At 50.3% G+C, this 25,077-nt stretch overlaps 1 protein-coding gene across 3 annotated transcripts in view; it reads left to right on the top strand.

Moving 5' to 3' along the window:
• The first annotated feature begins 4,827 nt into the window (after positions 1–4,827).
• The window catches only part of LOC139267454 (zinc transporter ZIP9), a 111,102-nt gene continuing 90,852 nt past the window's right edge, over positions 4,828–25,077 (top strand). For all 3 annotated transcript variants that reach the window (XM_070885801.1, XM_070885799.1, XM_070885800.1), the window contains exon 1: positions 4,828–5,049. In XM_070885801.1, the coding sequence (XP_070741902.1) occupies positions 4,954–5,049 (96 nt within the window). In that variant the 5' untranslated portion in view covers positions 4,828–4,953. The remainder of the gene's footprint in view (positions 5,050–25,077) is intronic.

Here is a 25,077-nt window from a genome sequence, read left to right as displayed (position 1 = left end):
CCTTCTAGCCTGCACCGCCATTCAATAAGATCATGGCTGATCATGCAACTTCAGTACCCCACTCCCACCTTCTCTCCATACCCCTGATCCCCTTAGCCGTAAGGGCCACATCTAACTCCCTTTGAAGATATCCAATGAACTGGCATCAACAACTTTCTGGGGTAGAGAATTCCACAGGTTAACCACTCTCTGGTGAAAAAGTTTCTCCTCATCTCGGTCTTCTATGGCTTACCCCTTATCCTTAGACTGTGACCCCTGGTTCTGGACTTCCCCAACATCGGGAACATTCTTCCTGCATTTAACCTGTCCAGTCCCGCCATAATTTTATATGTTTCTATGAGATCCCCTCTCATTCTTCTAAATTCCAGTGAGTATAAGCTTAGCTGATCCAGTCTTTCCTCATATGTCAGTCCTGCCATCCCAGGAATTAGTCTGGTGAACTTTGCTGCACTCCCTCAATAGCAAGCACATCTTTCCTCAGATTAGGAGACCAAAACTGCACATAATACTCCAGGTGAGGTCTCACCAAGGCCCCGTACATAGAAACAATGGGCCCAAGTTTCCACACGCGCCTAGAACGGCGCAGTCCCGACCTGGACGCCCGTTTTTCGCGCCACAAAGTGCGCCTAAAAAAATCCTCGGTATTCTCCACCTACTTACAGGTCCTCTGGCCCTCGGCGCAGCCAGCACAAGCTGTGGGGGGCGGAGCCAGGTCCCTGCGCTGAAAACAGTGCTGGGACCTCTGCACATGGTCGCTACAGTGGGCACGCAAGTGCAGTAGCTCCAGGCGCCGAACTGTGTGGGAGGGGCCCGAAGCACGCAGCCCCTAGCCCTGGCTGAATGGCCTCACTGGGGCTACGTGAATAAGGCTCCTCCCACGGCCAGCTCCTGCTCCCTCCCCACCCCCCGACCAGACCCGACACCCGCTCCCCACCCCTGCCTCCGGACCCGACCCGACACCCGCTCCCCCCCCGCCCCCCCCGACTGACCCGACCCGACACCCGCTCCCCCCCCCCTGCCTCCGGACCAGACCCGACACCCGCTCCCCCCCCCCTGCCTCCGGACCCGACCCGACACCCGCTCCCCCCCCCCTGCCTCCGGACCAGACCCGACACCCGCTCCCCCCCCACCCCTGCCTCCGGACCCGACCCGACACCCGCTCCCCCCCCGCCCCCCCCGACTGACCCGACCCGACCCGCGCTCCCGCCCCCCGACCCGACCCCCCCCCACTGGACCCGACCCAACTCCCGCTCCCGGACTGGATCCGACCTGACCTCCCTCTCTCTCTCTCTCTCTCTCTCCCTCCCCCCCTCCCTCTCTCTCTCTCCCTCCCCCCTCCTCTCTCGTTCCCCCCCTCTCTCTCCCCCCCTCCCTCTCTCTCTCTCCTCTCTCTCTCCCTCTCTCTTTCTCTCTCTCTCTCTCCCTCCCCCCTCCCTCTCTCTCTCTCCCTCCCCTCTCCTCTCTCGTTCCCCCCCCCTCTCTCTCCCCCCTCCCTCTCTCTCTCTCCTCTCTCTCTCTCCCCCCCCTCTCTCTCTCTCTCTCACCCCCCTCCCTCTCTCTCCCCCCCTCCCTCCCTCCCCCCTCTCTCCCCCCCTCTCTCCCCCCCTCTCTCTCCCCCCCTACTCTCTTCCCCCTCTACTCTCTTCCCCCTCTCTCTCCCTCACCCCCTCTCCCTCTCGCTCTCCCTCTCTCTCTCTCCCCCCTCCCTCTCTCTCTCTTGCCCCCCCTCCCTCTCTCTCTCTCGCCCCCCCTCCCTCTCTCTCTCTCCCCCCCTCCCTCTCTCTCTCTCTCCCCCCCTCCCTCTCTCTCTCTCTCCCCCCTCCCTCCCACCCCCCTCTCTCCCCCACCTCTCTCTCCCCCCTCTCTCTCCCCCCCCCACTCTCTCCCCCTCCCCTCTCTCTCCCTCCCCCCCTCTCCCTCTCTCTCTCCCTCTCTCTCTCTCCCTATCTCTCTCTCCCCCCCGACCCGAACCAAACCTCCCCTCCCCCCGACCCAACCCAACGCCACCTACCTGTAAATCTGGTGCTGGGGACGGGCCCTGCCCGAAGTCTCAGGCCGACCAGTTCAGCCTTCGGTCCCGAAAGGCCTGCCTGAAGCACTTTCACACAGGTAGGAAGATGGTTTATTTAATCTTTTCTTTGCTTATAAATGTTTATTCAGGTTGGATTTATTTGTATAATATTTGTAGGGGTATAAATAAGGATTTATTGTAGAATTTAATGACTTCCCTCCTCCCCACCTCGTTCTGGACGCCTAATTTGTAACCTGGGCCTGATTTTTTAATGTGTAGAACAGGTTTTTTCAGTTCTACAAAAATCTTCACTTGCTCCATTCTACTTTAGTTTGGAGTACGTTTTCACTGTGGAAACTTTCAAATCAGGCGTCAGTGGCTGGACACGCCCCCTTTTGAAGAAAAAATTCTGTTCCAAAGTAGAACTGTTCTACCTGACTAGAACTGCAGAAAAAAAAATGTGGAGAATTGCGATTTCTAAGATAGTCCGTTCTCCACCAGTTCTCCTAAAAATCAGGCGCAAATCATGTGGAAACTTGGGCCCATAGAAACTAGAAACATAGAAAATAGGTGCAGGAGTAGGTCATTCGGCCCTTCGAGCCTGCACCACCACTCAATAAGATCATGGCTGATCATTCACCTCATTATTCCTTTCCTGCTTTCTCTCTTACAACTGCAGTAAGACCTCCCTGCTCCTATACTCAAATCCTCTCGGTGGAGATAGACAGATTTTTGAACAATAAGGGAGTGAAGGGTTATGGGAAGCAGGTAGGGAAGTGGAGCTGAGTCCATGATCAGATCAGCCGTCATAGGCAGTCCCTCAGAATCGAGGAAGACTCTTTGCATGAGTTTTTAGCTGGCTGTACATAGCAATACGAGAACCACAGACTCTGTCACAGGTGGGACAGATAGTCGTTGAGGGAAAGGGTGGGCGGGGAGTCTGGTTTGCCGCACGCTCCTTCCGCTGCCTGCGCTTGATTTCTGCATGCTCTCGGCGATGATATTCGAGGAGCTCAGCGCCCTCCCGAATGCACTGCTTCCACTTAGGGCGGTCTATGGCCAGGGACTCCCAGGTGTCAGTGGGGATGTCGCACTTTATCAGGGAGGCTTTGAGGGTGTCCTTGTAACGTTTCCTCTGCCCGCCTTTGGCTCGCTTGCCGTGGACGAGTTCCGAGTAGAGAGCTTGCTTTGGGAGTCTCGTGTCTGGCATGCAAACTATGTGGCCTGCCCAGCGGAGCTGATCAAGTGTGGTCAGTGCTTCAATGCTGGGGATGTTGGCCTGGTCGAGGACGCTAACTTTTGTGCATCTGTCCTCCCAGGGGATTTGCAGGATCTTGCGGAGCCATCGTTGGTGGTATTTCTCCAGCGACTTGAGGTGCCTACTGTACATGGTCCACATCTCTGAGCCATACAGGAGGGCGGGTATCACGATAGCCCTGTAGACCTTGAGCTTGGTGACAGTTTTGAGGGCCTGGTCTTCAAACACTCTTTTCCTCAGGCAGCCGAAGGCTGCACTGGTGCACTGGAGGCGGTGTTGGATCTCATCATCAATGCCTGCTCTTGTTGATAGGAGGCTCCCAAGATAGGGGAAGTGGTCCACGTTGTCCAGGGCCACGCCGTGGATCTTGATGACTGGGAGGCAGTGCTGTGCAGCGAGGACAGGCTGGTGTAGGACCTTTGTCTTACTAATGTTTAGCGTAAGGCCCATGTTTTCATACGCCTTGGTAAATACGGCGACTATGTCCTGGAGTTCAGCCTCTGTGTGTGCACAGTCGCAGGCGTTGTCCACGTACTTAGCTCGACGACGGACGTTGGGGTGGTCTTGGACCTGGCCTGGAGACGGCGAAGGTTGAACAGCTTCCCACTGGTTCTGTAGTTTAGTTCCACTCCAGCAGGGAGCTTGTCAACTGTGAGGTGGAGCACGGCAGCGAGGAAGATTGAGAAGAGGGTTGGTGCGATGACGCAGCCCTGCTTGACTCCGGTCCGGATGTGGATTGGGTCTGTGATGGATCCGTTGGTAAGGATCACGGCCTGCATGTCATCGTGGAGCAGGCGGAGGATGGTGACGTACTTTTGGTGGCATCCAAAATGGAGGAGGATGTTCCATACACCCTCGCGGAGCAGCTCGAGGGGCCAAATGGCCTATTCCTGCTACTATTTCTTGTGTTCTTTCTCCCCTAACGGGTGGCGCTCCCGTAACCTCAGCTCCAGCAGTTCCTCTCTCCCCCGTTGGGCGGCGCTGCCTCTCACCTTAGCCGCTGCAGTTCCTCTGTCCTCCGCCCGGTGGCGCTCCCACTCATCCTCATCCCCTTGCAGTTCCTCTGTCACCCGCCTGGTGGCGCTCCCATCCACCCTCACCCCCTGCAGGTCCTCTGTCCTCCGCCGGGCGGCGCTGTCTCTCACCCTCACCCCCTGCAGTTCCTCTGTCCCCCGCCAGGCGACGCTGCCTCAACCTCAGCCCCTGCAGTTCCTCTGTCCCCCGCCGGGCGGCGCTGCCTCACCCTCAGTCCCTGCAGTTCCTCTGTCCCCCGCCGGGCGGCGCTGCCTCAGCCTCAGCCCCTGCAGTTCCTCTGTCCCCCGCCAGGCGGCGCTGCCTCAGCCCCTGCAGTTCCTCTGTCCCCCGCCGGGCGGCGCTGCCTCAACCTCAGCCCCTGCAGTTCCTCTGTCCCCCGCCGGGCGGCGCTGCCTCAGCCTCAGTCCCTGCAGTTCCTCTGTCCCCCGCCGGGCGGCGCTGCCTCACCCGCTGCAGTTCCTCTGTCCCCCGCTAGCCGGCGCCGTCCGCCACACATTCCGCGGAGGGGCGACGTGGATGGGTTGAAAGTTTTGCCAAAGTTTGATTGAGAGTTTGCGCGGAGCGGGGAGGGAGGGAGCGCAGTGGGCGCCCGCTATTAAATGTGCAGCGAGCGGAGGCTGGGTGCGGAGAGCCCGGACTGCGCTGAGCGATGGACGGGGCGATCACCATCATCCTGCTGTCCCTGGCCATGTTCGGGGGCTGCCTGCTCCTGGGATTCATCCCGCTGGTCATCAGGCTGTCAGAGGTGAGTGAGCACAGGAGCTGCCTTCTCCCCAGTCACATCTGTGTGAGTAATGTCAGGGGGACAGCCCTTTGTCACAAAGTCCTGCTGCACATTGCCCTGTAACTATCTGAGTGGGAGGGGGATCACTGAAAGCGATGGAAACTGCCGCGATCAATATCCCGTGCTAGCACCAGCTGAGCGGGCAGTCAGTCCCAGGCAGCGTTACATTACCCGTTTCCTGCCTGAAACTGCAGCTCTGCTCGCTGCTCTGTCCCTGGGATATTTAAGTTCAAAAGCAAATGTGCAAATGTGAAATAGCAAATACTGGGAAATGTTAATGTGACCCGTTAAGGGTCTTCCGCCCTGCCTCCTTCTCCAGGTCAGTTCACTCAGGGCAATGTACCCTGGACATGGAGTGGATCCCAGCTCACTCCCATTGATATGTTCCGATGGTCAGACGATCCACCATCTTCCCCTCCAGCTTGATTTGTACGTTTTGCAAGCCTGCAAGTAAATATCAGGTGGGCAGAACAGTGGCAAATGGAATTCAATCCGGCAAAGTGCGAGGTAATGCATTTGGGGAGGGAAAACAAGGAAAGGGAATACACATTAAATGGTAGGATACTGAGAAGTGTAGATGAAAAAAGGGACCTGGGAGTGCATGTCCACAGATCCCTCAAGGTCGCAGACCAGGTAGATAAGGTGGTTAAGAAGGCATACGGAATGCTGGCCTTTATTTAAGAAGGGAGAAAGGGATAGACCGAGTATTTACAGACAGAGTCAGCCTAACCTCAGCGGTGGGGAAATTATTGGAAAAAATTCTGAAGGACAGGATAAATCTTCACTTAGAAAGACACGGATTAATCAAGGACAGTCAGCACGGATTTGTTACGGGAAGGTCGTGTCTGACTAACTTGATTGAATTTTCCGAGGAGGTAACCAGGAGGGTCAATGAGGGTAGTGTGTATGATATAGTGTATGTGGATTTTAGCACAGCTTTTGATAAGGTCCCACATGGCAGACTGGTCACAAAAGTAAAAGCTCATGGGATCCAGGGTGTCATGTATCTTACATTATTATATATAACTGTATCCTAACATGCTATACATGACTGTAATAAGATATGACCTGTAACCACCAGCATACCTTACCACCAGGGGTGCACTTACAAGAGACAGGTATATAAGGACAGGTCTCAGGCAAGTGCAGCATTCCAGAGCTGTGAAATAAAGGTGCAGGTCCAGGGTGACCTTGACTTCACTACATGCCTCATGTGAATCTGTACTGAGGGGACAGGACTTTACAGTGGCGACGAGTTAGGAGATTACAGAATCCACAGAATGGCGAACAACGGATCAGATGAAAAGTACAATGCGGGAGACAATTGGGAGGACTTTATAGAAAGGCTCCAGCAAAGCTTTGTATCCAAAGACTGGTTAGGCGACGATAAGGCAGACAAGAGAAGAGCCCATCTCTTGACCAGCTGTGGCTCGAAAACATACGCTTTAATGAAGGATCTGTTGGCACCCGAGAAACCAGTAAGCAAGTTGTTTGAAGAATTGAGCACACTGGTAAGAGACCACCTGAAGCCAGCGAGCAGCCTACACATGGCCAGACACAGGTTCTACAACTACAGACGCTGTGTGGGCCAGAGCATACCCGACTTCGTGGCGGAACTTCGGAGGTTGGCTAGTTTATGTGAGTTCTCCGATGAACTGAGGAGAGAAATGCTGAGAGATTTTTTCATTGAAGGAATAGGCCACGCAGGCATATTCCGAAAGCTCATAGAGACCAAGAACCTGACCTTAGAGGCAGCAGCACTAGTTACACAGACATTCTTGGGAGGAGAAGAAGAAACGAGGTTGATTTACAATGCAGGTACGACAACTAACGAAATATCGGAACAAGAAGTTCACAGCACTAAACAAGCTGCTACCCCCACACAGACAAAACCGGGAGAACAGGCTCTCCACAGCAGGCAGAAGCCATCAAGGGCCACAGGAACGGCCGTTCACACCTCATCAACCCACAATGCGAGCAATCAACTACAAACTGAGAGAAGCTCAAGAGAGATCAGCCAGACGCAGCTCATTCTTTGGCAACACTTTGAACAATGGAACAGGTCTGTGCTGGAGGTGTGGGGGTGGGCACTCGTCAAGGGAATGTCGATTTCAGCAGGCTGTTTGCAGAAATTGTGAATATACAGGGCATCTGGCCCGCATGTGCAAAAAAACGGCAGCTTGAATGGTATACGAATCGGATGGGTCGGAAAGCGGACCAGAAGACGATGGGGACAGTACCCGGGACACTGATGTACAGCGGGTCAACACGATCAATGGCCGCTGCTCCTACAACAAGATGCCTCCTATAATGATGAGGGTCCTACTCAACGGGATATCTGTCAACATGGAGCTGGATACGGGAGCGAGTCAATCTCTCATGGGCGCTCAACAATTTGAACAACTGTGGCCGCATAAAAGAGACAGACCAAAACTCACAAGGGTCGATACCAAACTAAGGACCGATACCAAAGAAATCGTACCAGTCCTCGGCAGCGCCATGCTCTCTGTCACACACAAAGGGACAGTGAACCGACTTCCCCTGTGGACTCCCCGGAGACCCCCCAGCACTGCTGGGGAGAAGCTGGCTGGCAAAACTAAACTGGAACTGGAATGATGTCCATGCCATGTCATTAGAGGAACGGACCTCCTGCTCAACAGTTATAAAGCGATTTGAACATCTCTTTCAGCCAGGTGTGGGCACTTTCAAAGGGGCCAAAGTCAAAATCTGCATCACACAGGATGCTAGACCGGTCCATCACAAGGCCAGAGCTGTACCCTATGTGATGAGAGAAAAGATTGAACACGAACTAGACAGGCTTCTGCGGGAAGGCATTATATCACCTGTGGAATTTAGCGACTGGGCAAGTCCCATCGTCCCAGTCATGAAGCCTGATGGATCCGTACGAATCTGTGGGAACTACAAATCTACCATAAACAGAGTCTCCCTACAGGACCAATACCCGCTGCCCAGAGCGGAGGACTTATTTGCCACATTGGCTGGAGGTAAACTTTTCTCAAAATTAGACCTCACATCTGCGTATATGACGCAAGAATTGACCGAGGAATCCAAGCTACTCACCACCATCAACACACATCGAGGCCTTTTCATGTAGAATCGATGCCCATTCGGCATCAGGTCGGCAGCTGCCATATTCCAGCGCAACATGGAGAGTCTGCTCAAGTCCATCCCGGGGACGGTTGTATTTCAAGACGACATACTTATCACGGGCAGGGACACCGACTCCCATCTCTGTAATTTGGAGGAAGTACTAAAGCGGTTGGATCGGGTAGGCCTACGAGTCAAGAAATCCAAGTGCCTGTTTCTCGCACCCAAGGTTGAATTTTTGGGCAGAAGGATTGCCGCTGATGGAATCCGCCCAACAGAGTCCAAAACAGAAGCAATTCGCCTGGCACCCAGGCCTCGGAATGTCTCAGAACTGCGCGCCTTTCTCGGGCTACTCAATTACTTTGGGAACTTTATGCAGAACTTAAGCACGCTGCTGGTGCCTCTCCATGTGCTACTCAGGAAGGGGTGCGATTGGTTTTGGGGGGACGCCCAGGAACGCGCCTTCAATAAGGCACGCAACCTTCTGTGTTCCAACAGTGTCTTGACTTTCTTTGACCCAGGTAAAAAGCTAGTTCTCACATGCGATGCGTCAGCGTATGGGGTCGGGTGCGTTTTGCAACATGTCAATAATGCGGGCAAAATACAACCCATAGCTTATGCCTCCAGGTCACTTTCGCGGGCGGAGCGCGGGTACGGAATGGTAGAGAAGGAGGTGCTCGCGTGCGTGTATGGTGTCAAAAAGATGCACCAATACCTTTTCGGGGCCAAGATCACATTAGAAACCGACCACAAGCCCCTCACGTCCCTCCTATCCGAGAGCAAGGCAATAAACGTCAACACCTCTGCGCAAATTCAACGGTGGGCACTCATGCTGGTGTCCTACGACTATACCATAAGGCACAGACAACTGTGCCGACGTGCTCAGCAGGCTACCCCTGGCGACCACGGAAGGGCTGACAAACAGGACTGTGAGATAGTCATGGCAATCAATGCCTTTGAGTCCACAGGTTCGCCCATGACGGCTCGCCAAATCAGAGCCTGGACGGCCAGTGACCCCACGTTATCCTTAGTAAAAAGATGTGTCTTAACCGGTGACTGGGCAGAGGCTCGCGATGCCTGCCCTGAGGAATTAAAACCCTTTCACAGGCGCATGCATGAGCTATCACTACAAGCAGACTGCCTGATGTGGGGCAGCCGAGTAGTCATGCCTCTGCGAGGCAGAGAGGCATTTGTCCGGGAGCTCCACCGCGAGCACCTGGGGATCATTCTCATGAAGGCCATAGCCAGATCCCACGTCTGGTGGCCTGGTATTGACGCGGACTTGGAGCTCTGCTTCCAAAGGTGCACCATTTGTGCCCAACTCAGCAATGCCCCCAGGGAGGCTCCACTGAGCCCCTGGCCCTGGCCTACCAAACCATGGTCGCGGGTGCATGTAGACTATGCGGGCCCATTCATGGGCAAAATGTTCCTCGTAGTTGTAGATGCATTTTCAAAGTGTTTTGAATGCACCATTTTAAACTCGAGCACAACCTCCACCACTGTGGAGAGCCTCGCAACCATGCTTGCAACGCACGGAATCCCTGACATATTGGTCAGTGACAATGGTCCGTGCTTCACCAGCGCAGAATTCCAAGACTTTATAATTGACCACGGCATAAATCACGTCAAGACGGCACCATTCAAGCCGGCCTCCAACGGCCAGGCAGAGAGAGCAGTGCAAATCATTAAACAAGGCATGCTTAAAATCCAAGGTCCCACGCTGCAGGGTCGCCTGTCGCGACTGCTGCTGGCATACAGATCTCATCTGCACTCATTGACTGGCATCCCCCCCGCGCAACTGTTGATGAAAAGGACTTTAAAAACAAGGCTCTCATTAATCCTCCCAGACATGCACGAAATCATTGAGGCAAAGCGCCGTAAGCTGACTGAGTACCATGACAGAAATTCGAGGGGGAGATGGAATGAGATAGGGGACAAAATGTTTGTACTAAACTATGGCAGGGGTCCCAAATGGCTTGCAGGGACAGTAACGGGCAAGAAAGAAACAGGCTACTGGTAGTACAAATGGACAATGGCAAAACCTGCCGGAGGCATGTAGACCAAGTCAAAAGCAGATTTACCAACAACACTGCGGAACCAGAGGCAGACTACAATGTGGAACTCGCACCACACCTGTTGGACAGACAGAGGGAACAACCTGAGGAAAGGGCAATCCCAACAGACAGCCCAGGCGAGTCAACAACAATCACACCAATTGAAACAGACAGCTCAGGCGAGATACTAGCAACCACACCCAAAGAAAAACAGACACCAAGGCAAACAACTGAACCACAACTCAGACGTTCCACGCGAGAGCGTAGACCACCTGAGAGACTGAACTTATAAAGACAATCAGACCTTGGGGTAGGGTGATGTCATGTATCTTACGTTATTATATATAACTGTATCCTAACATGCTATACATGACTGTAATAAGATATGACCTGTAACCACCAGCATACCTTACCACCAGGGGTGCACTTGCAAGAGACAGGTATATAAGGACAGGTCTCAGGCAAGTGCAGCATTCCAGAGCTGTGAAGTAAAGGTGCAGGTCCAGAGTGACCTTGACTTCACTACATGCCTCGTGTGACTCTGTACTGAGGGGACAGGACTTTACACAGGTTGTAAAGTGGCAGGTTGGATCCAAAATTGGCTCAGAGGCAGGAAGCAAAGGGTAATGGTCGATGGTGTTTTTGTGACTGGAAGGATGTTTCCAGTGGGGTTCCGCAGGGGTCAGTGCTGGGTCCTTGCTTTTTGTGGTATATATCAATGATCTAGACTTGAATATATGGGGTATAATTAAGAAGTTTGCAGATGATACTAAAATAGGCTGTGTGGTTGATAATGAAGAAGAAAGCTGTAGACTGCAGAAAGATATCAATGAACTGGTCAGGTGGGCAGAACAGTGGCAAATGGAATTCAATCCAGAGAAGTGAGAGGTAATGCATTTGGGGAGGGCTAACAAGGAAAGGGATTACACATTAAATGGTAGGATATTGAGAAGTGTAGAGGAACAAAGGGACCTTGGAGTGCTGGCCCACAGATCCCTGAAGGTAGCAGGACAGGTAGATAAGGCGGTTAAGATGGCATACGGAATGCTTGCCTTTATTAGCTGAGGCATAGAATATAAGAGCGGGGGAGCGGGGGAGGGGGAAGACTGGTTATGCTTGCACTGTATAAAACACTGGTTAGACCATAGCTGAAGTCATCATCATCATCATCATCATCATAGGCAGTCCCTCGGAATCGACTTGCTTCCACTCCTGAAGTGAGTCCTTTGGTGGCTGAATAGTCCAATACGAGAGCCACAGACCTTGTCACAGGTGGGACAGATAGACATTGAGGGAAGGGGTGGGTGGGGAGTCTGGTTTGCTGCACGCTCCTTCCGCTGCCTGCGCTTGATTTCTGCATGCTCTCGGCGATGAGACTCGAGGTGCTCAGCGCCCTCCCGGATGCACTTCCTCCACTTAGGGCGGTCTTTGGCCAGGGACTCCCAGGTGTCAGTGGGGATGTTGCACTTTATCAGGGAGGCTTTGCGAGTGTCCTTGTAACGTTTTCTCTGCCCACCTGGGGCTCGCTTGCTGTGTAGGAGTTCCGAGTAGAGCACTTGCTTTGGGAGTCTCGTGTCTGGCATGTGAACTATGTGGCCTGCCCAGCGGAGCTGATCAAGTGTGGTCCGTGCTTCAATGCTGGGGATGTTAGCCTGAGTGAGGACACTGATGTTTATGCGTCTGTCCTCCCAGGGAATTTGCAGGATCCTGCGGAGACATCGTGGTGATATTTTTCCAGTGACTTGAGGTGTCCACTGTACATGGTCCATATCTCTGAGCTCTACTGGAGGGTGGGTATTACTACAGCCCTGCTCACCACATTACAGGAGGGACATGATTGCACTGGAGAGGGTACAGAGGAGATTTACGAGGATGTTGCCGGGAGTGGAAAATCTTAGCTCGGAGGACAGATTGGATCGGCTGGGTTTGTTTTCATTGGAACAGAGGAGGCTGAGGGGCGACCTCATTGAGGTGAATACAATTATGAGGGGCCTAGATATAGTGGATAGAAAGGGCCTATTTCCCTTAGCAGAGGGGTCAACAACCAGGGGGCATAAATTTAAAGTATTTGGTAGAAGGTTTAGAGGGGATTTGAGGGGAAATTTCTTCACCCAGAGGGTGGTGGGGGTCTGGAACTCACTGCCTGAAAGGGTGGTAGAGGCAGAGACCCTCACCACATTAAAAAAGTACTTGGATGTGCACCTGAAGTGCTGTAACTTACAGGGCTACGGACCTAGAGCTGGAAAGTGGGATTAGGCTGGATAGCCTCTTGTTGGCCGGCACAGACACGATGGGCCGAAATGACCTCCTTCCGTGCTGTAAATTTCTATGGTTCTATGGTTCTATGATTTATTAGTCTAGGCATGGAATACAAGAGCAAGGAGGTTATGCTTGAACTGTATAAAACACTAGGCTGCAGCTGGAGTACTGCATGCAGTTCTGGTCACCACATTACAGGAAAGATGTGATTGCACTAGAGAGGGTTAGAAGAGATATACAAGAATGTTGCCTGGACTATAGAATTTTGTCTATGAGGAAAGATTGAAGATGCTGGATGTGTTTTCTTTGGAACAGAGGAGGCTGAGGGGATACCTGATTGAGGTGTATAAAATTATGAGAGGCCTGGATGGAGTGGCTAGGAAGGACCGGTTTGCCTTGGCAGAGGGGTCGACAACCAGATGGGCTGAATGGCCATCTTCCATGCTGTAACCATTCTATGATTCGAAGACAAATTGTGTGATCTCCCGCCCTCTGTGTGGCGGACATCTTACAGAGGAGTCCATCTTACTTCATTGCAAATACTTTCAGTGTATAACACTAGGGTACAGTACTGGTGGGTACAGGTCTGTCACTGTATAACACTGAGGTACAGTACTGGTGGGTACATGTCTGTCACTGTATAACAGTGGGGTACAATACTGGTGGGTACATGTATGTCCCTGTATAACACGGGTACAGTACTGGTAGGTACATGTCTGTCACTGTATAATACTGGGGTACAGTACGGGTGGGTACAGGTCTGTCACTGTATAACACTGGGGTAAAATACTGGTGGGTACAGGTCTGCCACTGGATAACATTGGGGTACAGTACTGGTGGGTATGGGTCTGTCACTGGATAACACTCGCTTATAGTACTGGTGGATACAGGTCTGTCACTGTATAACACTGGGGTACAGTACTGGTGGGTACAGGTCTGTCACTGTATACCACTGGGTACAATACTGATGTATGGGTCTGTCACTGTATAACACTCGCTTACAGTACTGGTGGGTACAGGTCTGTCACTGTATAAGACTCGCTTACAGTGCTGGTGGGTACAGGTCTGTCACTGTATAAGACTCGCTTACAGTGCTGGTGGATACAGGTCTGTGACTGTATAACACTGGGGTACAGTACTGGTGGGTACAGGTCTGTCACTGTATAACACTGGGGTACAGTACTGGTGGGTACAGGTCTATCACTGTATAACACTGGGGTACAGTACTGGTGGGTACAGGTCTATCACTCTATAACACTAGGGTACAGTACTGGTGGGTACAGGTCTGTCACTGTATAACACGGGGGTACAGTACTGATGGGTACATGTCTGTCACTGTATAACACGGGTACAGTACTGGTGGGTACATGTCTGTCAATGTATAACACTGGGGAACAGTACTGATGGGTACAGGTCTGTCACTGTATAACACTAGGGTACAGTACTGGTGGGTACATGTCTGTCACTGTATAACACTGGGGTACAGTACTGGTGGGTACAGGTCTATCACTGTATAACACTGGGGTACAGTACTGGTGGGAACAGGTCTGTCACTGTATAACACGGGGGTACAGTACTGATGGGTACATGTCTGTCACTGTATAACACGGGTACAGTACTGGTGGGTACATGTCTGTCAATGTATAACACTGGGGTACAGTACTGATGGGTACAGGTCTGTCACTGTATAACACTAGGGTACAGTACTGGTGGGTACATGTCTGTCACTGTATAACACAGGTACAGTACTGGTGGGTACAGGTCTGTCACTGTGTAACACTGAGGTACAGTACTGGTGGGTACAGGTCTGTCACTGTATATCACGGGTACAGTACTGGTGGGTACAGGTCTGTCACTGTATAACACTCGGGTACAGTACTGGTGGGTACAGTTCTGTCACTGTATAACACGGGGGTACAGTACTGATGGGTACATGTCTGTCACTGTATAACACGGGTACAGTACTGGTGGGTACAAGTCTGTCAATGTATAACACTGGGGAACAGTACTGATGGGTACAGGTCTGTCACTGTAGAACACTAGGGTACAGTACTGGTGGGTACATGTCTGTCACTGTATAACACGGGTACAGTACTGGTAGGTACATGTCTGTCACTGTATAATACTGGGGTACAGTACGGGTGGGTACCGGTCTGTCACTGTATAACACTGGGGTAAAATACTGGTGGGTACATGTCTGTCACTGTATAACACTGGGGTACAGTACTGGTGGGTACAGGTCTATCACTGTATAACACTGGGGTACAGTACTGGTGGGTACAGGTCTATCACTGTATAACACTAGGGTACAGTACTGGTGGGTACAGGTCTGTCACTGTATAACACTGGGGAACAGTACTGATGGGTACAGGTCTGTCACTGTATAACACTAGGGTACAGTACTGGTGGGTACATGTCTGTCCCTGTATAACACGGGTACAGTACTGGTAGGTACATGTCTGTCACTGTATAATACTGGGGTACAGTACGGGTGGGTACAGGTCTGTCACTGTATAACACTGAGGTAAAATACTGGTGGGTACATGTCTGTCACTGTATAACACTGGGGTACAGTACTGGTGGGTACAGGTCTATCACTGTATAACACTGGGGTACAGTACTGGTGAGTACAGGTCTATCGCGGTATAACACTAGGGTACAGTACTGGTGGGTACAGGTCTGTCACTGTATAACACGGGGGTACAGTACTGATGGGTACATGTCTGTCACTGTATAACACGGGTACAGTACTGGTGGGTACATGTCTGTCAATGTATAACACTGGGGTACAGTACTGATGGGTACAGGTCTGTCACTGTATAACACTAGGGTACAGTACTGGTGGGTACATGTCTGTCACTGTATAACACAGGTACAGTACTGGTGGGTACAGGTCTGTCACTGTATAACACTGAGGTACAGTACTGGTGGGTACAGGTCTGTCACTGTGTAACACTGGGGTACAGTACTGGTGGGTACAGGTCTATCACTGTATATCACGGGTACAGTACTGGTGGGTACAGGTCTGTCACTGTATAACACTGGGGTACAGTACTGGTGGGTACAGTTCTGTCACTGTATAACACGGGGGTACAGTACTGATGGGTACATGTCTGTCACTGTATAACATGGGTACAGTACTGGTGGGTACAAGTCTGTCAATGTATAACACTGGGGAACAGTACTGATGGGTACAGGTCTGTCACTGTATAACACTGGGGTACAGTACTGGTGGGTACACGTCTGTCACTGTATAACACTGGGGTAATGTACTGGTGGGTACAGGTCTGTGACGGTATAACACGGGTAAAGTACTGGTGGGTATAGGTCTGTCACTGTATAACACTGAGGTACAGTACTGGTGGGTATAGGTCTGTCACTGTATAGCACTGAGGTACAGTACTGGTAGGTACAGGTATGTCACTGTATATCACAGGGTACAGTACTGGTGGGTACAGGTCTGTCACTGTATAACACTGAGGTACAGTACTGGTGGGTACAGGTCTGTCACTGTATAACACTGGTACAATATTGGTGGGTACACTCTGTCACTGTATAACACTGGGGTACAGTACTTGAGGGTATGTGTCTGTCACTGTATAACACTGGGGTACAGTGCTGGTGGGTACATGTCTGTCCCTGTATAACACTGGGGTACAGTACTGGTGGGTACACTCTGTCACTGTATAACACTGGGGTACAGTGCTGGTGGGTACACTCTGTCACTGTATAACACTGGGGTACAGTACTGGTGGGTACACGTCTGTCACTGTATAACACTGGGGTAATGTACTGGTGGGTACAGGTCTGTGACGGTATAACACGGGTAAAGTACTGGTGGGTACACTCTGTCACTGTATAACACTGGGGTACAGTACTGGTGGGTACAGGTCTGTCACTGTATAACACGGGTACAATATTGGTGGGTACAGTCTGTCACTGTATAACACGGGTACAGTACTGGTGGGTACAGGTCTGTCACCTATAACATGGCTACAGTACTGTTGGGTACATGTCTGTCACTGTATAACACAGATACAGTACTGGTGTGTACATGTCTGTCACTATAACATGGGTACAGTACTAGTGCGTGCAGGTCTGTCACTGTATAACACTGGGATACAGTACTGGTGGGTACATGTCAGTCACTGTATAATACTGGGGTACAGTACTGGTGGGTACATGTCAGTCACTGTATAACACTGGGGTACAGTACTGGTGGGTACATGTCAGTCACTGTATAACACTGGGGTACAGTACTGGTGGGTACATGTCAGTCACTGTATAACACTGGGGTACAGTACTGGTGGGTACATGTCAGTCACTGTATAACACTGGGGTACAGTACTGGTGGGTACATGTCAGTCACTGTATAACACTGGGGTACAGTACTGGTGGGTACATGTCAGTCACTATATAACACTGGGGTACAGTACTGGTCTGTCTGTGGTGAGTTTGAAATATTTTCATTTATACTGTAAATGGGTTCCTTGCTTTTTGTGCTTTACATTAATGATCTGGATTTGAATATAAGGGGTATGATTAAGAACATAAGAACATAAGAATTAGGAACAGAAGTGGGCCATCTAACCCCTCGAGCCTGCTCCGCCATTCAACAAGATCATGGCTGATCTGGCCGTGGACTCAGCTCCACTTACCCGCCCGCTCCCCATAACCCTTAATTCCCTTATTGGTTAAAAATCTATCTATCTGTGATTTAAATACATTCAATGAGCTAGCCTCAACTGCTTCCTTAGGCAGAGAATTCCACAGATTCACAACCCTCTGGGGGAAGAAATTCCTTCTCAACTCGGTTTTAAATTGGCTCCCCCGTATTTTGAGGCTGTGTCCCCTAGTTCTAGTCTCCCTGACCAGTGGAAACAACCTCTCCGCCTCTATCTTGTCTATCCCTTTCATTATTTTAAATGTTTCTTTAAGATCACCCCTCATCCTTCTGAACTCCAACGAGTAAAGACCCAGTCTACTCAATCTATCATCATAAGATAACCCCCTCATCTCCGGAATCAGCCTAGTGAATCATCTCTGTACCCCCTCCAAAGCTAGTATATCCTTCCTTAAGTAAGGTGACCAAAACTGCACCCAGTACTCCAGGTGCGGCCTCATCAATACCCTGTACAGTTGCAGCAGGACCTCCCTGCTTTTGTACTCCATCCCTCTCGCAATGAAGGCCAACATTCCATTCGCTTTCCTGATTACCTGCTGCACCTGCAAACTAACTTTTTGGGATTCATGCACAAGGACCCCCAGGTCCCTCTGCACTGCAGCATGTTGTAATTTCTCCCCATTCAAATAATATTCACTTTTACTGTTTTTTTTTCCCAAGATGGATGACCTCACATTTTCCGACATTGTATTCCATCTGCCAAACCTTAGCCCATTCGCTTAACCTATCTAAATCTCTTTGCAGCCTCTCTGTGTCCTCTACACAACCCGCTTTCCCACTAATCTTTGTGTCATCTGCAAATTTTGTCATCTGCAAACTACACTCTGTCCTCTCTTCCAGGTCATCTATGTATATTGTAAACAGTTGTGGTCCCAGCACCGATCCCTGTGGCACAACACTAACCACCGATTTCCAACCGATAAGGACCCATTTATCCCGACTCTCTGCTTTCTGTTAGCCAGCCAATTCTCGATCCATGCTAATACATTTCCTCTGACTCCGCGTACCTTTATCTTCTGCAGTAACCTTTTGTGTGGCACCTTATCAAATGCCTTTTGGAAATCTAAATACACCACATCCATCGGTACACCTCTATCCACCATGCTCGTTATATCCTCAAAGAATTCCAGTAAATTAGTTAAACATGATTTCCCCTTCATGAATCCATGTTGTGTCTGCTTGATTGCACTATTCCTATCTAGATGTCCCACTATTTCTTCCTTAATGATAGCTCCAAGCATTTTCCCCACTACAGATGTTAAACTAACCGGCCTATAGTTACCTGCCTTTTGTCTGCCCCCTTTTTGAAACAGAGGCGTTACATTAGCTGCTTTCCAATCCGCTGGTACCTCCCCAGAGTCCAGAGAATTTTGGTAGATTATAACGAATGCATCTGCTATAACTTCCGCCATCTCTTTTAATACCCTGGGATGCATTTCATCAGGACGAGGGGACTTGTCTACCTTGAGTCCCATTAGCCTGTCCAGCACTACCCCCCAAGTGATAGTGATTGTCTCAAGGTCCTCCCTTCCCACATTCCTGTGACCAGCAATTTTTGGTATGGTTTTTGTGTCTTCCACTGTGAAGACCGAAGCAAAATAATTGTTTCAGGTCTCAGCCATTTCCACATTTCCCATTATTAAATCCCCCTTCTCGTCTTCTAAGGGACCAACATTTACTTTAGTCACTCTTTTCCGTTTAAGAAGTTTGCAGATTACACTAAAATTGGTTGCGTGATTGATACTGAAGAGGAAAGTCATGGATTGAAGGAAGATATCACTCTACTGGTCATGAGGGCAGAACAGTGGCAAATGGAATTTAATTCAGAGAAGTGTGAGGTAATGCACTGTGGTAGGGCTAATATGGAAAGGGTATACACATTAAGCGGTAGGCCATTTTGAAGTGTAGATGAACAAAGGGACCTTGGAGTACTTGTCCACAAATCCCTGAAAGTAGCAGGCCAGGTGGATAAGATCGTTAAGAAGGCATACGCAATGCTTGCCCTTATTGGCAGAGAAATAGAATACAAGAGCAGGGAGGTTATGCTTAAATTGTATAATACACTGGTTAGGCCACAGCTGGAATACTGCGTGCAGTTCTGGTCATTATATTATAGGAAGGACGTGATTGCATTAGAGAGGGTGCAGAGGTGATTTACGAAGATGCTACCTGGAATGGAGAATCTTAGCTATGAGGACAGATTGGATAGGCTGGGTTTGTTCTCCTTGGAACAGAGGAGGCTGATGGGAGACCTTATTGAAGTGTATAAAATTATGAGGGGCCTAGATATCATGGATAGTATGGGCCTATTTCCCTTAGCAAAGGGGTCAACAACCAGGGGGCATAAATTTAAAGTAATTGGTACACAGTGTGGGGGGGTTTTGAGGGGAAATTTCTTCACGTAGAGGGTAGTGGGGGTCTGGAACTCACTGCGTGAAAGGGTAGCAGAGGCAGAAACCCTCACTACATTTTAAAAGTACTTGGATGTGTACCTGAAGTGCCATAACCTGCAGGGTTACGAACCTAGAACTGGAAAGTGGGATTAGGCTGGATAGCCTCTTGTTGGCCGGCATGGACACGATGGGCCGAAATGGCCTTCTGTGCCCCCCAGTCAACAAGATCCACGGCGTGGCCCCGGACAACGTGGACCATTTCCCATACCTCAGGAGCCTCTTATCAACAAGAGCAGACATTGATGCAGAGATTCAACACCACCTCCAGTGTGCTGGTGCAGCCTTCGGCCGTCTGAGGAAAAGAGTGTTTGAAGACCAGGCCCTCAAAACTGCCACCAAGCTCATGGTCTATAGGGCTGTAGTAATACCCGCCCTCCTGTATGGCTCAGAGACATGGACAGTAGACACCTCAAGTCGCTGGAGAAATACCACCAATAATATCTCCGCAAGATCCTATAAATCCCCTGGGAGAACAGATGCACCAACATTAGCGTCCTCGACTAGGCCAACATCCCCAGCATTGAAGCACTGACCACACTTGATCAATTCCGCTGGGCAGGCCACATTGTTCGCATGCCCGACACAAGACTCTCAAAGCAAGCGCTCTACTCGGAACTCCTTCATGGCCAACGAGCCAAAGGAGGGCAGAGGAAACATTACAACGACACCCGCAAAGCCTCCCTGATAAAGTGCAACAGCCCCACCGACACCTGGGGGTCCCTGGCCAAAGACCACCCTAAGTGGAGGAAGTGCATTCGGGAGGGTGCTGTGCACCTCGAGTCTTATCGCCGAGAGCATGCAGAAATCAAGCGCAGTCTATGGAAGGAACGTGCAGCAAACCAGTCCCACCCACACCTTCCCTCAACCATTGTCTGTCCCACCTGTGACAGTCTGTGGCTCTCATATTGGGCTGTTCAGCCACCAAAGAACTCACTGTAGGAGTGGAAGCAAGTCTGCCTCGATTCTGAGGGACTGCCTACGTTGATGATGACTCACTTGAGAACCTCCCACAGCTCTTCACACAGTAAATGACACGGAATTACAATGTGAAATAGGCCAGTCAGCCCAATTAATCCATGCTGGTATTTATCCTCCACACGAGCAGTGGACTGAAACCAGTGCTCTCCCTATCCCCTTTTCCACATATCACTTTATCGCCCTTTCCTTCAACTGCCCATCTAACCTATTGCTAAATGTTGACCCAGTCCCACCTCAGTCACTAACTCGGAGTGCATTCCACAGCTCACAACATTCTGTCTTAAACGGTTTCTCCTGCTCTATAACTCAATTATATCCACAACCTTCAATCACCGGAATCGGTCTGATTCTATCTACTCCGTCCCATCTCTTCATCACTTAAACTGGCTCTTTAGAAGAGCACTCCAGCTTGTCCCACTCCCCCCATTCTTTCCTCATACCCCTGCAATTTTTTCCTTCAGGTATTTATCCAGTTGCCTTTTGAAGGCTACTACTGAGTCTGCCTCCACCACCCCATCAGGCAAATCCTAACCACTCGCTGCGTAAAAGGTTTTTCCTCATGTCGCCTCTGGTTCTTTTGCCGATCACCTTCAGTCCGTGCCCTCTGGTTATCGACCCTGCAGCCATTGGGAACCGTTTCTTTCCCAGTTCACGGTGTTCCAGGCTTTCTTTGTATTTGCCTTCAGTCACACGCCACCGCAGCCTCCGACCGAACCTGTGCTGTACCCTATCTGCTGCTTCAACGTCCAACTCACTTTTGGAGGGGACGTTAAAGCAGGGCCCCGTCTACCCTCTCAGACGCACTATTTGAAGAAGAGCAGAGGAGTTCTCCCCGGTGTCACGGCCAATATTTATTCCTCAAACAGCACCACGGGATTATCTGGTCATTTAGTCATGTGCTGTTTGTGGGATCTTGCTGTGCACAAACTGGCCGCCACGTTGGCCTACAAGACAACAGTGTTCTACACTTCATATGTAACTCAGTGACGTGCTTTCTGATGTCCTGAGGGTGCGACGAGGCACTGAATAAATGCAAATTTCTTCTTGCAAAAGCAAATTACTGTGGATGCTGGAAATCTGAAATAAAAATAAAAAGGTGCAAATACTCAGCGTCTGTGGAGAGAGAAACAGAGATAACGTTTCAGGTCAGTGACCTAAATGTTGCCATGGTGTCTCTCAGCCTCGGATTTCATCAACTCTTTCTGTCCAATTCTCTGAATTCACCGTCACACCAATTGGTAACCATTATTTTCTGATGGTTACAAGCATGGTCACTGTAGGGGGAGGGGTCTGTGAGTGTTGGGGGGGGGTACTGTTTACGGTGAGTGCAGGGGGCTATGAGTGTTGAAGGAGGGGGGTTTGTGGGTGTTCGGGGGAGGGGGGTTCCGATGATGGGGTCTGATGTTTGGGAGGATATTGTTTATGGAGGTAGGGTGGAGGGCTATGTGTATTCAAGGATCAGGAGTAGAGTGTGTTTGGGGGTTGGTTTCCGGTGATGGAAGTTTGTGAGTATTCAGGGGGGGGGTCCAGTGATGGGGGTCTGTGAGTGTTCGATGGGGGGTTCCGATGGAAGGAGGGGGTCTGGTGTTTGGGGGGTATTGTTTATTGTGAGGGGGTGAGGTTGTGTGTGTTCGGGGGGGCGGGGGGTTCCGGTGGGAGTGGGGTCTGCACCCATATTGTTTGACTGTTTTTTCCTGTTTTGTGATTTGACAGAATCTTTGCGACCATTATCTGTTTTCATTTCAGGCCTCTAACATTACACTGGCTTTTATTCCATCTATTTTGCCTTTTTGATTGATATGTCCACATCTTTTTATCCCCGTAACTTGCAAGTTCTTTAATTGCTTTCATTCCCTCACTCAGATAATCTTTTAACAGTTTTCTGTTTGTAGTTGGCAGGTCGTTCAGACCCCTGAGCTCACGTCTCTGTCTGTCAGATATCTGTTCAGAGGGTTGTGGGGGTCTGGCACTCACTGCCTGGAAGGGTGGTGGATGCAGAAACCCTCACCACATTTAAAAGGTGCTTGGATGGACACTTGAAGTGCTGTAACCTGCAGGGTTACGGACCTAGTGCTTGTAAGTGGGATTAGACTGGATAACCTCTTGTTGGCTGGCACAGATACGATGGTAAGTACTGCAGGGAATCGAATATGGCCAGGGTGATCTCCTGGACTCGTTTCGATCGCCTGGATGGGTCGGAAAGGAATTTTCCCAGATTTTTTTTTCCCCAATTGGCCTGGGTTTTTATCTGGTTTTTGCCTCTCCCAGGAGATCACATGGCTCCGGTTGGGGTGGAGTGTAGAAACATAGAAACATAGAAAATAGGTGCAGGAGTAGGTCATTCGGCCCTTCGAGCCTGCACCGCCATTCAATGAGTTCATGGCTGAACATGCAACTTCAGTACCCCATTCCTGCTTTCTCGCCATACCCCTTGATCCCCCTAGTAGTAAGGACTACATCTAACTCCTTTTTGAATATATTTAGTGAATTGGCCTCAACAACTTTCTATGGTAGAGAATTCCACAGATTCACCACTCTCTGGGTGAAGAAGTTTCTCCTCATCTCGGTTCTAAATGGCTTACCCCTTACCCTTAGACTGTGACCCCTGGTTCTGGACTTCCCCAACATTGGGAACATTCTTCCTGCATCTAACCTGTCTAAACCCGTCAGAATTTTAAACGTTTCTATGAGGTCCCCTCTCATTCTTCTGAACTCCAGTGAATACAAGCCCAGTTGATCCAGTCTTTCTTGATATGTCAGTCCCGCCATCCCGGGAATCAGTCTGGTGAACCTTCGCTGCACTCCCTCAATAGCAAGAATGTCCTTCCTCAAGTTAGGAGACCAAAACTATACACAATACTCCAGGTGTGGCCTCACCAAGGCCCTGTACAACTGTAGTAACACCTCCCTGCCCCTGTACTCAAATCCCCTCGCTATGAAGGCCAACATGCCATTTGTTTTCTTAACCGCCTGCTGACCTTGTTTTGTTGTAAGGGGTGTCGCAGTTGTATGGGGCGGGCTGGGTGCTCTTTGCCTTTCCGCCATTGTTCATTGTTCATAGGTTTATATGTAACCTTCAGGGCTGCTGACCAAGGGCCGTGCGGCTCTTTGTCGGCCGGCGCGGACACGATGGCCCGGAATGGCTTCCTCCTGCGCTGTAGATTTCTATGTTTCCATGTTCTCTCACTCTTCTCGTTACTTTTTTTCAACCTTACTATAAATACTTGCTGATCTTTTCGTGTTCACATACGTCAATGGGTCAACAATAAAAACATTCACCTGTTTCGCTCTTTTTATTACTTATTCTCAAGATGTGGGCATCGCTGGCAAGGCCAGCATTTATTGGCCATCCCGAATTGCCCTTGAGAAGGTGGTGGTGAGCCGCCGCCTTGAACCGCTGCAGTCCGTGTGGTGAAGGTACTCCCACAGTGCTGTTAGCGGGGGATTTTGACCCAGTGATGATAAAGGAACGGCGATATACTTCCAAGTCAGGGTAGTGTGTGACTTGGAGGTGGTGCTGTTTAATGGTCCCCTGTCATTTCTTTTTCGGCCGGGCTGCCCCTTTAAGGAGCCACGCGGCCCGTTCAAAATACCGCACATTGCTGTTCCTATTGAAAAGGCTGTAAGCCGGCTGTGCGGGCCCCCTGGAGCACTGAGTGGGCACAGGGAACATTGGTGGTGTTCCCATGCACCTGCTGCCCTTGTCCTTCTAGGTGGTCGAGGTCGGGTTTTGGAGGTGTTGCCGAAGAAGCCTTGGTGAGTTGCTGCAGTGCATCTTGTAGATGGTACACACTGCAGCCACAGTGTGCCGGTGGTAGAGGGAGTGAATGTTGAAGGTGGTGGGTGGGGCCTGCTTGTATTTCCATCATTTTCTGTTGGCATTTCAGACATCCGGGGTAATGTATTTGCTTCATGGGTTCTTTGCTTAAGAATTCATAGCAATTAAGAACTAGTTGATTTATTAACAAAAGGTTTAACAATCACACTACAAATTACCAGTTCATCCACTCGGCTCACAACTGCATACCTCATCGTGGATGACCAAGACTCAACTGGCTGGGGTTTTATTGAGTCTTGTGAACATCATGTGACTCACAATGGACCAGCTCTACAAACCTCTGAGCATACTCACAGGTGCATACATTACATCCGGCATTTGCAGTTTGTTTTACTTTTTAATGTTAACTTCTCCTGTGGGATCTCATCTGTGTTCAGTATGGCCACAGCATTTCTGAGAGGCAGGACAAAGCACTGTATTAAAACTGGTTGTTCTCTTTAGTGACAACTGTACTATTTACTTAGTTTTTCCAAATTCAGTTTTTATTTTCAGGAATTTGCTGATCCTTTAAGGGACCTGGATCATACCTGTGCAGGGTATAAACCTGTACCTAAACCCACCTAAATCCAATTCTAATCACATCACAGCTACGTCTGGCCAGGCAGCCTGGCTCAG

This window comes from Pristiophorus japonicus, chromosome 7, assembly GCF_044704955.1.
Source record: "Pristiophorus japonicus isolate sPriJap1 chromosome 7, sPriJap1.hap1, whole genome shotgun sequence".
NCBI lineage: Eukaryota > Metazoa > Chordata > Chondrichthyes > Pristiophoridae > Pristiophorus > Pristiophorus japonicus.
This window is presented reverse-complemented; position numbering and strand designations above follow the sequence as displayed.